The sequence below is a fragment of the Taudactylus pleione genome, unplaced genomic scaffold (genome assembly GCF_031769625.1).
Source record: "Taudactylus pleione unplaced genomic scaffold, aTauple2 ptg000044l, whole genome shotgun sequence".
NCBI classification, from domain to species: domain Eukaryota; kingdom Metazoa; phylum Chordata; class Amphibia; order Anura; family Myobatrachidae; genus Taudactylus; species Taudactylus pleione.
This window is the reverse complement of record NW_028284446.1, coordinates 2,634,425-2,649,976: the sequence shown is the minus strand read 5'-3', so window position 1 is coordinate 2,649,976 and position 15,552 is coordinate 2,634,425. Positions and strand designations below refer to the sequence as shown.

The 15,552-nt window shown below is 43.1% G+C and overlaps 1 protein-coding gene across 1 annotated transcript in view; it reads right to left on the bottom strand.

Annotated features, from left to right (window-relative positions):
* Positions 1-13,618, bottom strand: part of FSTL3 (follistatin like 3) — a 52,776-nt gene extending 39,158 nt beyond the window's left edge. The window contains exons 1-3 of the mRNA XM_088460338.1: positions 12,860-13,618; positions 2,775-2,960; positions 918-1,133 (exon numbers count right to left, since the gene is read on the bottom strand). Coding sequence (XP_088316464.1) covers positions 918-1,133; positions 2,775-2,960; positions 12,860-12,947 — 490 coding nt within the window. The 5' untranslated portion in view covers positions 12,948-13,618. The remainder of the gene's footprint in view (positions 1-917; positions 1,134-2,774; positions 2,961-12,859) is intronic.
* Positions 13,619-15,552: the final 1,934 nt, after the last annotated feature.

Genomic DNA, 15,552 nt, shown 5'->3' with positions numbered 1-15,552 from the left:
TCTATAAACTGTCCTGTAGCATGTATAAAATATAATATATATTTACTATATTAGAAATTTAGAGCATATTATAGCATAAAGAAAAAAAATGTGCACTTATCAGGAAAACTAACTTCACATTTAAGACATTGGTGCTACATTATAACAGATCATTTGTTTCTTTTAAAACAGTACTTAATTTCCAGGAGACTCTACATGAATAGCAATTATTTTAAAATCATCATAATTTGATGATTTATTTAATCAACTTAATGTGACTATCTCCTTTAAGCAGAACCATGACATACATCTGTAATGAGTGATGTCATCACTATTCACCACCTATACAATTTATATAGGCATTTATACATAATTAATACAGAAATGACACTAATATAAGTCTAAACACCTGTAAATAATACTGGTACAACTAGTAAAATCTGATGTCATCTATTCAGTTTTCTTTTGTGTATTAAAGGAAATTACAAACTCTTTTGAATTATTTGCAGATATTAGAAGTCGCCTAATGGTGCGTACACATGGTACGATTAAAATGCACGCATGGAAGATAACGATATCGTCCATCGACCGTGCATGTAGGCCAACCTGGTCGATATCGACCAGGTTACTATAGGGACCTCGTTGGCCGTCGTTGGTGGGTTAATGGTGTGCTGGATGATTGATAATGATCATCCAGCACACCCGGGAGATCGTTCAACGATATTGGTATCGTTGATGATCGCCCCTTGTGTATGCACCATAAGAGTATTGTGACCTATATCAGTCACTCACCATACAGCCTTAAGGTCACAGAACTCCAATGTGATCTCTAATACCCCTATATTTAACAACAGAGAATACATTAGTTCATATATTAATGTCACTTGTATATTATAAGAACAGAACCTAAGAAAATACAGAAGAAAACGAATACATACTCTTGCATTTTCCATAGTACATGACCTCCAGGTCAGGCTGCCCACGACATTTGTTGGTGATTAGCTCACATTCATCCTGGTATGTGTTCCCATCTGAACCACACACAGGAATATCGCTGTTAAGACCTGAACAGTCAGGGGCACATTCACACTGGGGGCGTCCATCTTTCAGAAGACATGTCTTACCAGCAGGACATTGTACCCCATCACAGCTGTCTGTGGCGGAAAGAGTAACATGATTAAGCACAGCTCAATGATATCATACCTACTCAAGCACTATTAACTCTGCTTTCCTAAAGAATCTGTCATTTGTTCAAATGTGAAGAAATGTTTCACTATAAATCTATAAATAGTCCCATTTGTATTACTGCATATCACTGATGTTTTGATCTGCGCTGTTAGATGTAGCACACAGCCATGCACTAGCTGAGATTACATATTTTCAAAAAAAACTTGTCACATGGGTTTGCTGTCACAGGGGTGTTCATGTAATGCATTGTACACTAAAAGTATATTTAAAAATTCATGGATCATCTATGCTTCCCTTTTCCCAGACAAGCATCTACAAAATAACACTCATGGTGAGATGTACTATGCATTGCATCTGCGGTATGTACTTAGAAATGTGATTTAAATTGCAAAGGACAGTCCTCCTGATAAGAGCTGGCCTTTGCGATACCCTTGGATAGAGGGACTTCTAGGTTTAACACCCACATGTTCCTCTGGAGTCCTTTTGCGCAGAGCAGAAGGACAATTGCGCCGCGGGGAGAGATGGGAGGGATCCAATTGGATCCCTCTCAGGGGTCTTCCTAAAAAGAAGCTCATAGGCTTCTATTGGGTTACGCCATCTGAATGTGATGCACTCCGGTGCTTAGTACATATGGGAAATGCAGTCAAACTCCCATTTTCGGGGCTTTGACCACATTTTTCACTTTAGTACTTCCAAGTGAAGCTTTACAAATGTGTCCTCATACGCCAAGCCTGAATACAACATATGGCACAAGATGCCCAATGCAACTAAGCCGCGCTGAGCAGTGTATCGTGTAGCAACTTTTTCTGTGGGTGTTATGCCGCATCACAGACACAGCAAACACAGCTTAATCTGAACTACACACTGTGCTACAACTTTAACTGCTCAGGAATTACAAAAGTCGCCAATAAAGCACAACTTGGCGTGAGAAAAAGCCACGGACGGTGCACCGTAGAACTTCATATACAGGTTCATAATCATTTGCACACAGATGTACAAAAGTTTTGTCACATCAAGTTGTTTTATTAGTGCAAATGAGTTGCAAATGCGTCTGAGTGCAAATGCGTCTGATTTGCACAAGCCCTTGCAAACCGAGAGGGGCTATTTGGCGCTACTGATGCAATGGTATATGAGGACACATCTGTATACTACTCTATGGTGTCTTCAATACCAGTTTCCTTTGTAGCTCCACTAATTCATAAACGGAAAGTTCTAATGTATAGAGGTACTAACTCGGGGCTATTAGCATACAGGTGCTCCGCCAGACAGAGAGGGACCTCACTTTTTAAACTACAACTTTAGTGTACAAGGCATTATGGGGTCTATGCACTAAACCTTGGAGAGATATAAACACAGCCTGTAAATTCATAGTTAGGAGCTGATTGGTTGGTACTTATCCCTCTCCACGTTCTCTCCAAGGCTTAGTACATAGACCCCTTTGTACTGTAGAAGGCCAACTGTTTCCTTAAAAGCAAACTTTCTGTAATGTCATTGCACCGCTCATTGGCTATGAGTGGCCAATAAATATAAATAAATAGGTTTAAACAGGCATAAAAAAAATAATAATAATTTGGCCTGCACTCGCCAATATTTTATTTGTAACTCACCTCTACAGGGCTGACAGGTGACCAGTCCTAGGAAGCCCAAAAGACTGATCTTGTTCATGGGGTCGGTATAGTTGGACCAGGCCGTGTCTAGGTGTCCGTCTCCACAGCATTCATCCCATGTCACTGCAGTGAGCAGCATTAAGCTGCATGTGGAACTTGAACCCTGTAGAAGCCAGCATGTGCCACCTACAAACCACAGATCAGACAGCAACCTTTATCTCACTGCTATACAGTATGACTACAGATATAACAACTTTTCTTCTCACAATCATTTGGTATCAGATAAATCACCAATATTACAGCAAAACGTAACACCTTTCTTCACGGCAATATACATAAGTACAATATCACTGTGCCAGTGAAAATATTTTGACAATTTTCATCTAAATTTCTCATGAATTTTACTTTAGAAAATGTAGCCACTGTAACTTATATGTGCAAATACTATAATAATTAAAGAATTTCACTTTGTTTCATCTTACAAACATGCATGTAAGTCTAATGCCATGCAACAGAGCCTATTGAGATCCTCATTAAATTTGGTTCAACAGTGAGATGTAGTGTACACTGGCGCGCACAGAAGTACCCCTTTTCTAGGTCGGGGTCCATGCCCGGCGCCGGAACAAGAAAGGGGCACTGGCCGGAAAGGGGGCATGTCTTTATGACGCGCCCCCCTTTTCATCACTCTTGGTGGCGTGCACGGAACTTACAGACATGTCGCGCTGCCCCCAAAGTTCTCCTGTCTCTGTGCACGTGCCTGGCATCTATTCACCGGCAATGATCGCTGCACTACTATTTTTCCCACCCGCAGGACACTGCGGCCCGTGGGTGGGGACAGCACCCAGGAGGTTGTTTTAGTGGGGTGTCGCCAAAAGGGAAGGGTGCATTCTGCCCTTTTGAAATTGGGCATGGCGCGGCGCCCCGCTTAAACAGCCTAGCAGGGATGCTAAGATTAATGATTGTTATCTTGACAGCGATATGGTAATGAATAAACTTTATTGCCTAGTCAGCAGAGGTTCACGAACTCGGTCCTCAAGGCACCACTGTCTAGGTTTTTAGGATAACCATGCTTGGGCACAGGTGACTTAATTAGTACCTCAGTCAATTTTATTTAACCATCTTTGCTCAACCATGGATATCCTTAAACCTGGACCATTAGGGTATCTTGAGGACTGAGTTTGGGAACCTATGGCCTAGTGAATTAACATTATAATAAAGTGGAACCACCACCTAAAGTATGTTGCTGCTGAGAGTGAGTTTTATGTAGAACGCACGCAGAGTCCAAAGGAACAAAGATAAATTTTGAATTTTAAAATAAACACTTTGAATTGTAATAATGCAGAATGAAATATATGTGAGCAATTAAAGTGGGTTTATTGTATATAAAAAGTATACACATATAATGAATACAAAGGCGTTCACCACTGTCATATTACTTTATTTTACAGGTATGTACATGCCAGCCACATATTTTAATGAAACACATTGGTTCATCTTTCAGGTAGTGATAGGAAAAGCCAGGGCACAAATTGGCAAAACGTACTCTCTCCACAGTTCCCCGAGAAGATAAGTGATACAAAAAAAAAAGAGATGAAAGAGAAAAAAAAAAGAGAGAGAAAAGAAATAGATGGTTAGAAATAAGCGATAAAGAGTAGAAATAGTGAAAAGAAATCAAGAGATATGTTAAGAACTTACCTTTGTTATCTCTGTTTCTATGAGGTACTTAGGGTCCACAGGGCATTTACTTTGGGGTATAGGCAGGATGGGCACCACGCAGTTAACTTCTTGAGCCTCCCAGGATCGAGCAGGCTCCCCTCCTATACCCCGGGGGGGCCAAGGCATCCTCAGTTACGTTACCAAGCCAGAGGCTGGAGGAGGAGAAAATAGAAAGGAGAAAGTCCGGCACACACAAGAATTCCATACTCACAGAAAAGAGACAGAAAACTGGCGACCAGATCAAGACCCTTCTGAAGCACAGGGTGTAAGGGCAGGCGCCCTGTGGACCCTAAGGATCTCGTAGAAACAGAGATAACAAAGGTAAGTTCTTACCATATCTCTTGTTTTCTACTTCAGGGTCCTTAGGGTCCACAGGGCATTTACCTTGGGGATGTCCCAAAGCAGTACCCTTCAAGGGCGGGGACGCTCCTGTGCAGAAAGGAGAATCCACCACTCGAAGGAAGCATCCTGAGAGGCAAAAGTATCAAAAGCATAATACCTCACAAAGGTCTGAACCATAGACCACGTGGCCGCCTTACACAGCTGAACAGCCGAGGTGCCAAGCTGCCCACGAGAGACCAACGGACCTCGTAGAATGAGCAGTGACAGAGGGCGGAACAGGAATGCCCTCATAAACATAGGCCTTGAAGATCGCCAAACAAATCCAATGGGCCAAAGATTGCTTATTGGCCGGCCAACCCTTTTTGTGAAAACCGCACAACACAAACAAACAATCCAATTTTCGGAAAGAACGGGTGCGCTCCACATAAATGGGAAGAGCTCGAACCACATCCAACGTTGCCTCACCCACCGACAAACCAGATGAGTGAAAGGCCGGAACAAAGATCTCCTCATTAATGTGGAAACTGGATACCACCTTAGGAAGAAAACCAGGGCGAGTCCGAAGAATCACCCTATCCTGATGAAAAATCAAATAAGGGGGATGACAAGAAAGAGCCCTCAAATTCCGATACTCTTCTGGCAGATGCAATAGCCAAAAGAAAAACTACCTTAGCCGTAAGCCATTTGAGGTCCACTGAGCACCGTGGTTCAAAAGGGGAACCCTGAAGAGCTTTCAGCACCATCGCCAAATCCCAAGGTGCCACCGGAGGGACAAAGGGAGGCTGAATGTGAAGAACCCCCTGCATAAAGGTGCAGACATCAGCCAGAAGAGCAATCTGACGCTGAAACCACACCGATAAGGTGGACACCTGCACCTTCAAAGAAGCAAGACGCAGACCGTTATCCAAGCCTGCCTGAAGAAAGGCGAGGACTCTAGAATCACGAAACACCAAAGGATCATATTTCTTAGGTCGGCACCACACAAAATAGGCGTGCCAGACACTGTGGTAAATCCTGGCCGAAGCCGGCTTCCTAGCCCTGAGCCTGGTATTAACCACCGAGCTTGAAAAACCCTTCAACCTCAAGAGGGATGTCTCAAGAGCAACGCCGTCAAAGACAGCTGACCCAGATCCGGGTAAAGACACGGACCCTGAGACAACAGGTCCGGACGCTGAGGGAGTAGCCACGGAGTGTCTATGGAAAGACTCCGAAGATCTGAGTACTAGTGACGTCTGGGCCACGGTGGAGCCACCAGTAGAATCATGCCACCGTCCGGCTTGAACTTTTGTAACACGCGAGGAAGCAGGGAGAACGGAGGAAACAGGTACGTGAACTGGAAGGTCCATCGTACTGACAGAGCATCTACCAGGAGAGCTTCTGCGTCTCTTGTTCGGGAGCCATACACCCACAGCTTGCGGTTGTTTCTGGATGCCATGAGGCCCCACCAGAAGGCCCCACCTGTCCACTAGGAGCTGAAATACTTCCTGGAGACCATTCCCCTGGATGCACGTCATGACAGCTGAGGAAGTCCGCTTCCCAGTTGTGCACTCCTGGAATGAACACTGCCGAGATGGCCGGTAGATTGCCTTCCGCCCAAGTCAGAATGAGAGACACCTCTCTTAGAGCTGCCTGACAGTTATTCCTTGATGATTTATGTAAGCCACTGTCGTGGCATTGTCTGACTGAATCTGTACGGGATGACCCTGTAGAAACAGTCTCGCTTGTTGTAAGGCACGAAAAAACTGCCCGAAGTTCTAACATGTTGATCGGAAGAGCAGACTCCACCGAAGTCCACCGGCCCTGAAACACATGTGGACCCGACAAAGTGCCCCACTCCCTGAGACAGACATCCATCATCAGGAGAATCCAATCCGATATCCAAAAGGGGCATCCCATGAGGAGATGAGACTTCTGAAGCCACCAGGTCAATGATAGACATACCTCCAGAGACAGCACCAGCGTGTGAACCTTCAGCCGAAGAGGTATCCCATCCCAGTTGGATAGGATCAGTCTCTGTAGAGGTCTTGAGTGAAACTGGGCATATTCCACCATGTCGAACGTCGACACCATGGACCCCAGTATCCTCATTGCAGAATGGTAGGAGATTCTGCGATCTCGCAGACAAGTGCGAATCCTTGCCTGTAACACTGAGATCTTTTCCTCCGTCAGAAAGATCCGCTGTTGCTGGGTGTCCAGCAGAGCTCCGAGATGAAGCATCCTCTGAGCCGGCATTAGAGATGACTTCTTCCAATTTATCAGCCATCCGTGAGTCTGCAACACCGCTATAGTTAGTTGCAGGTGCTGGTGAAGTACCTCTGGAGACCCTGCCAGAAGTAGCAGATCGTCCAGGTAAGGTAGGAAGCGGACCCCCTGCAGGCGCAGATGTACCGCCATAACAGCCATGACCTTGGTAAACACCCTCGGGGCTGTAGAAAGGCCAAACAGTAAAGCCTGAAACTGATAATGCTGACCTGCCACCGCAAATCGGAGAAAGCGCTGATGAGAGACCACTATTGGGACATGAAGGTAGGCATCCTGAATGTCCAGAGACACCATAAAGTCCCCAGGTTCTATAGCCAAGATAATGGAACGCAGGGTTTCCATCCTGAACCGAGGCACTCTCAGATATTTGTTTAGAGACTTCAGGTTGAAGATAGGCCTGTACGATCCATTCGGTTTTTGCACCAGGAAGAGATTGGAGTAATAACCCTCAGGGGTAGCGGGACCGTTACTATAACTCCCTCCTGGAGCATGGATCATACAATCTTGTAAATTTCCCGAGCCTTCTCTGGATTTAAATGAAGGTCCATGAAAAAAAATTGATGGGGAGGTCTTCTCCGAAAGGAAAGGGCATACCCGTGAGAGACCACTTCCCTTAGCCAAGTGTCCGAGGTGGTCTATGACGCTGCTTTGTTAATTATGCACACCCTTAAAACGCCCGTTTTGACCGTTTGGCACGCCTGCGTTCGGATCACCACTCCCCGTTTTCAAGCACCTTCGACTGTTACCACCCACAAACGCAATGCAAATGCAAGCGCTCGATTTCCGACCGCAATGACTGGTTGGCACATGCGCATTACGACCCATACGCATGCGCAGATGTGCGAACAACGCTCGGAGCGAACGAGCGGCCGCTTACGAGCGGCTCTGAATCAGGCCCTTAGGTCACAAACCTTGGACAAATGTACACTCCATTTAGCACTTCACCAGTGCTCCTATCACACTAGCAAGTAACAAGTTTCAGCATATCGTTCTGCTGGACAGCCTATAACAAACAGCACCACATATATCACACGTCCCCATCAGAGATAAGCGCTCAACATAACAAATAACATAAATTCTAAATATAATTACAAGTTCAGTCTCTGTGGAGCCTTGCGCACTCTGTCACATTGTAGGTTTTGGGGGTTTCTTGTTCAGGACAATCTTCCACCTATATTGATGTTTCTACTTTTTGCTGGAGAGTCATTACATTCCAGAACTGGTTCGAATAAGGCCTCATTGAGGTTGATTTAAAAGGAAGCACTGGCAAGGTAATGTCCTTCATGCTCAGAAGGTTAGGGATACGTTTGGATCCAACCTACCCACTGGACTCAATGAACTGGCTTACATTATACTTGCCTACACTCCCGATTTGACCAGAAGCCTCCTGGAAATTGGGTGCCCCTCTCGGCCCCCCGAAAAGGTAGGCAAGCCCCCCTCCAACCCCCCTTGCCTTAACAAGAGAAATCCCTGCAGCAGAGGGGGGCGGTGATGCGATTCATGCTGAATTGCGTAATCTTGGCCCCGCCCCCTGCTTCACAATGCTGGTAATCTCAGCATTGTGTAACGGGGTGGGGCCAAAATGGCAAGATTGTGTGGCCACGTCCCCCATCCGCCCACAAATACTGGTAATCTGCCTGTTCCACCCCCTTGTGCTGGTCACACCCCCCCTGATATGCCGATCTGACTGCTCCCTACCGGGAGGGGCTAACAGTTAATCGGCAACCCTGGTTTACATGACATCACCAAAACTCTCCTCACACCTGAACTTTGTCATCACGGGTCCACTTTTTGGGAACACTTTGTCTGTTTGTCAATGTCTGCTCTGTAGTCACAATCAAACATGTCTTGGCCAGCAGTGAAATCTTGAAGGAGTCAACGATAAGGGTTTGGTATGTTTTGGCAACACTTTCAATATTGATAGTTAGAATGTGAACAGAATAATAAAGGAGGCAGTATCCCAACGTGGTACTAATGCTAATTAAAGCATTTAAACTGTGCTGATAGTATACTTTAAACATGATGATAAAGCACTTCAAGATCTTTTAGACATAATGTTCTATGTTTTTCTTACAATCAGCTTATTGGTCACTGGAAGTTCATCAAGTCAACAAATTATAAGACATTCAGGGAGTCCTCCCCTTCATCGCACTTTGGCAAAGGGGAATATGAAAGGGTATCTGTGTTACCATCTAACTTAGTGCCTCTGAATAGAATGTCATATTGATGGGCACCCAAAAATAGGTACAAACATTGCAGTTGAGCAGCCATAATGGTTTTACGAAAGTGGAAGCCCAATTTCAGGCTTCCGGTCCACACCACAAGAGTAAACCGGCAAAGCATCTAATGAACACTGTTCTTAGTGCTACCATATTATAAGGAACATTTTAAATTTTAGAAAATCTTTGTTATTGACGTATTTTGATAAATATACCCCAAATAATAAATAGAGGGAGAAATAGGAGATACAAATACAAAGTGAGAGAATGAAAGGGAGCAAATTAGAAAAGAATAAGAGGCGAAAAAAAGAAAGATTTATTAAAGTGTGGATTCACTGCATGGGTCTTGCCATTTTCTGAATAGAATCAAATTGAATGTCAACCCATGCATTTAGACCATTGAAATAATATAGAATAGAACAAAAACTCCAGATGTAACAAGCGGCGATTTTGAAAAAGTTCGTAAAACCACCAGCAAATCCACCCCAAAAAATGACTAGGCTCATACAGGCGTGATTGCTGAAACCGCAGGTGAATTCATGATTTTGACAGGCAAGGCTAATTGACAGGAATATCATCCAACAGGGATATGGCAGATTATGATGCCTCTAACCAGACATGCATGGACTTTAATAAAAACACACAAACAAAAATAAAATGCAAACACATATTCACACACAAAAAAACAGAGACAAGACTTTAAAAAAGAAAAAAAAACAGACTATATGGAAAACACACCTCATATAGACAATATAGAGAACAAGACACAAGACTTGTCTTGTTTTATAACTGCATTTTCTCCCAATTGTAAAGCTCAGCAGAGTACGTTGGTGCTATAGAAATACATTTAAATAAGAATAATAGTGAGTGAAAAAGAGAAAAAGTTCCACAGAGAAACTGAGACAGAGAACATGAAGTCTACCAATGTCTGGAATAGTATAAGAGGAATGCAGCACCTATCTTCCACAAAGACAGTCACACAACTGATGCCTGGTTGAAGGTGGTAGAAATTGCTGTCTCGAGGGTTCAGAATTTCCACTAATTCTTGATTGGGATCAGATCTAATGATTGAAGTCGGATGACATCAGTGTCATGCTCATGAAAATGCAGACTGAATACATGTACTCTATGGATAGAGACAAATTCATCCTTGGAGACTTGCCCCCATCAGGAATAAGAGCTGAACCCAATCTTGAAGTGCGTCTGACTTTTATTTGCAAGTGCACCTTTACCCTTCATATGTTCTGATCATCTACTCTAAATAAGCCAAAAATGAGCAGCACAAGCCCACAATTATTTATCAAACAATTGTTTATTAATCACCCAAATCTGTATAGCAACTCCAATAACGACATGCTAAATTTTACACCCCTGCATACAGTTCTTTTTACATGCAGTCTACTTGCTCTTGTCTTTGCTTATTATAATAATTTGGGATTATAATAACAGGATAACTGTTATTGAATGTTGAACAGCTGGATAAACAACATATAGCACTAGCTATAACTGGCTATATGCAAAGTAGTACTGGGGTACTAGGGTTATACAATTTGTTTTATTATAATTTAAGTACAGTTGATCTAGAGAAATGTATAAATCATCAAAAATAGCAAGAGGATAAAAATGATTATTATGTCTAGAATACCTTACTACAGTCTCTGCATGAGGAAAAATGAAGCAGATGAAAGTGTTTCCCCAGAGAAACCTGGTCAGCACATGGTACAACAATAGTGCTGTCCTATAGAAAGCATGTGCCTATCCATACACGCATGCCGCAGTGATCTCCCTGCACTCTGCTGTCTTCGCCCCGATTTGCTAACAAATTCAGCTGAGTCATACTCCACAAAAAATTTATTTTAGTATATTTATCTTAATAAAAAAGACTGCACTATTTCCTGTACTGAGCCTCTGCCTAAGGTTGTCATAGGAGAACAAATGATGGCATAGGCTTCTCCATGCACCAGACAGACCCAGCAATGGTTGTCATTGGCTTTTAGACATAAGCCCGGTACGCACTAGAGCAGACGATATGTCATCCGATCCTGCGGATTGGACGACATATCGTCTACATCGGGCAGTGTGTACCTACTATGTCGCTGATGATGCACGCTCCCGCATGCAGGTCCGATGGGCGGTAACATCAGCGGGGACCTTGCCGTTGCTCCTGGCATTGGCAAGTGTGTACGCACTTGCCGATGCTGGGACCCCCGCCGTGACATTGGCTGGGTACTCATCATTGTGTAGCCAGCTATAGGGAGAAGACCTATCAGGTGATTTTACTAAATAAATGTCTTGTCCCCATTTGTAAATAGATTTAAAAAAAAAATCATCATTAAATTATGGGCGGTATCCTATTAGCCCCGAAAAATTATTTGGGCGCTAATGGATCCCCCAGGGTTATCAAAATTAGGAATGCGATGCCGGCACTTACCGTGGATATTTTTTCCATGATAAGTGCCCTGTTTTTGCTGTCACGATCATGAAAACACAAAGGTCCGTGAACTTATCATGTATTCTATGTGCTTTCGGGCAAAAATGGAAATCTTTCTGGTGTGAAAAACGGAGGCTGGATAGCCCAAAAAAAGCATTTGGTAAAATCGCAAAACAATTACATTTTTTGCACCCAAAAACATTTTCGGGACTAATAGGATACCGTCCTATGTCAGAGGTTCCAAAACTCCACCACTACAGTGCAGGTTTAAGGATATCCATACTTGAGCCCAGAAGGTTAAATCAAATTGAAAAAAGTGCTGAGTCACCTGTGTTCAATCATGGACATCCTTAAAACCTGGACTGTAATGACAGAGTGCAGAGGTTCCCAAACTCCCTCAGAAATTTACAGAATTACAGAATTTTACATAGACAATAGCCCATTATGCCACTGACTCACTGCCTTCCTTACATATACAAACTCTGAGCAATCAGGTGGTGAAATACTCTCTATATTTAAATATAGGAGCACCCGTTTATTCTAGGTTAAATACAAGTCTCTTTAAATTAATTAATTAATACATTTTCAAGTACAGTAGGATACTAAAATAATACTTTCTGGCAAAAAATAAAAAATATGTAGTAAGTAACCATGTCATTTGTTATTCATCCTATATTCAACTATATGTTTAAGTTGCATTTTATGGCAATAAACCCGTTTGACATCATTAGAATTGTTGAAGGTTGTAGTGAATATAGTAGATGAAAGGTGTACAGGCTAAACATGGATACAGAAGAGATGTTTAATTCATGTCTTCATTTGTGGCATCTATGTGCAGTGTTGCAAATGGGGTGATGATGAGGTTTGCGTCTGAGTCTTCTCTTTTTGCAAGTTATATCCATGTGTACTGTATGTATGTGTATATATATATAATATATATATATATATATTATATATCACGTATATAATATATATCACTATGTTGCGTTGGGAGTTTGTATCTATAAGGAGTATTGAGTGGATGGCGTGAGAGAGGGCTCTTGCTCCTTGAGATGAGTGCATGGTGTTCAGTGAGTCAGTGCATAAGGAAGGGAGGGGGGTCTAGTGTGACTCACCCGGCTGCATTGTGTCCCCTCCCGGGATAGGGTGGCATCGGGTAACAACAGTCAGGAACAGGAGAGGGAGTACCAGGAATTGTAGCATGGTGGAGGAACTTCACAGCGTCACTGTGTCCTAGGACCTCTTTGGATGTCTGAGAGCTGTCTGGGAGCTGTCTACCTGAGAGAGTGATGGAAGTCTGTGTGTGTCTGAGAGACAGAGTAACTGTCTGTGGCTGATGTCTGTTTTTTCCTGTGTCTGAGAAGGTCTGTGTCTCAGGTCTGTCTATAGATTTAACAATTGTGTGTTCAAAAATGTATCCCTGTTCCTCCCCTGTTTGTTTCTCACTTCTCTCTCTCCCTCTGTGTGCCTCTCTCTCCCTCTGTCTAGTCTGTCAGTATTCCCCCCCTTATTTGTGCCCCTATGTCTGTCCTGTGTCTAAGTGCTGTCTGTGTCTAAGAATTGTGTGTACAAATCTCTCTCTGCCCCCTCCTCTCCACTTCTTTATTTCCCCTTCTCTGTCCCCTCCTTTCCTTTCTCTCCCCTTTTTATTTTAGGTTCCCCTTTGCTGTGTCTCCTTTCTAGATAGGTCTCTTCACTTTTTGTTTTACTATTGCTTCAACCTGTCTATCTATGTATGCATGTATCTGTCTGTCTGTCTGCTCACTGTCTGGATTGCAATAGAATCTGTCTGTCTGGGAATGTGCCCATACTCTAATATATGTCTGTCTGACTGTCTTCCCTCTGACATGTGAGAACATTGCTGTAACTTTATCTACTTTCCTGTTGTGTGTGGGTGTTTATATGTGTGTGAGAGAGTTTGTGTGTGTGTGTCTGTCTTTCTGTTGTCCGGTGTTCCCGTAAAATTCTTCACCCTCTGTCTGGATCTTGACTCGTAAACTCCAGGACTTGCACTGTGCGCAATGTCTTCTGTCTCCCTCTCTTTTGCCATGTGGAACCTGCTTTCCTGCTAAGGTCTGTATGGTAGTGATACATGTGTACTAAGGTCTATATGGTAGTGATACATGTGTGCTAAGGTCTGTATGGTAGTGATACATGTGTGCACCTTATCACATGCATGCAATTGGGGATTTTAGGAAGCACTATTTATGTGCGGAGGTTCCAGCACATCTTTTATAGTATTCATAAGCCTCTGTGTATGTCTGTTTCTATAAACTGCTGTCTGTCTTTTTGTCACTTACATATTTCTGTAATATGTCACATTTTGTATGGTGATGTTTTTATTGCTAAAGCCTTATCTCTGAAGCTGTTTTGGTTTGTTTGTATGTTTGGCTGATATTATGTCTGCGGTCCAGGTTTATCTGTCTGGTGAGGTTTATCTGTGTTCCTGTACCCTTCACTAAATATGTATCCTGTCTAGAGTTCAAATAAGACCCCCTATGCTGGCCTTATACAAATCCCTGTTATTTTGTTGTGTTCAGAAGGCATATGTCTGGCTGCTGCTCTTTTAACCCATAATCTGCTGGACCTTTAACCTGTTTATACACACAAATAATTCCAGTGTATAGTGTGATGTCATATATATGTATATATGAATTATACCGTGTGTCTGTTTGTCTATCTATCTATCTATCTATCTATCTATCTATCTATCTATCTATCTATCTATCTATGTGTCAGTCATATATGTGTGCACAATTTTAAGCAGTGTGAATGGTAAATGTGAAGATTGTAAACATTTTGCAATAAAAATGTGGTTTGCCAGCCTAAATCTGTGTGCTTCGTTCTTCGCTGAGAGGTGGAAGGACATTGCTTATCCAGTCCAGTTGCTGCAGGGTGGATTGTAGTGTGAGTTGCCAGAACAGACAAGAAAAGTGTTGTGCCTCTCTCATCGCAGGCACAATAACCATAGAGGGCATGTAATGGTGCAGGTAAAGCATAGGATTGTGATATTACAGTGTTGGCACTCACAATGACTGCTGTCAGGTAAAAAATCTCAAATGAAGTCACCATTGGGAAAGTTTTGCATGGAAATCTGTGCTCCTGCAACAGATGGCTGGCAGCATTCAGTAATCACTAAATTATAATATCATAGTAATCTTATAATAACAAATTCTTTATGACTAACAAAATATATATATATTGTCCTGATTCAGAGTTGTATGATGTTGCCGCAGGTAAGCGGCTGTGCACTACCGTACAACTAATATGCTAATGTCGCAGGAGGCGTCTGGTGTAAGTATCTGTCTCCTGCTGCATCACAGATCCAAGTGCTGCAAACTCAATAACCCTGAGGTTACTCAGATCGCCCCTCACAGCTCCATAGCCGAGGTCAGGAAGTCTTCATCAAAAAACGCAGACCATGGCCACACCTACAAAATGGGGGTGACACCCCCACGGTTTTGTAGAATGTCCCAGACGCCATCCCCACTCCGCCCTGCCAAAAGCAGCAGCATGTCAATCATTCTGCAGCTTGAGGGACCTGTGAAATATCTCGCAGAGGGAGACCTGCAAATACACAGTACAGATGCTGCACATGCGCAGGTCTCTCTCAATAAGAGTAATGCACAAACCATCGGGTTAGCGTAACACTCTGAATCAGGCCTATAATGTCATTCCTATCCTTCTCCCTCAGTTACACTACCAGACCAGGAGACAGACAAGGTTGCAGACTAGACAACCTACTTTCTTCACAATGTACCTTCTACGTCATATACCCATAACCATCCTCTCCTCTTTATTTTCTAGT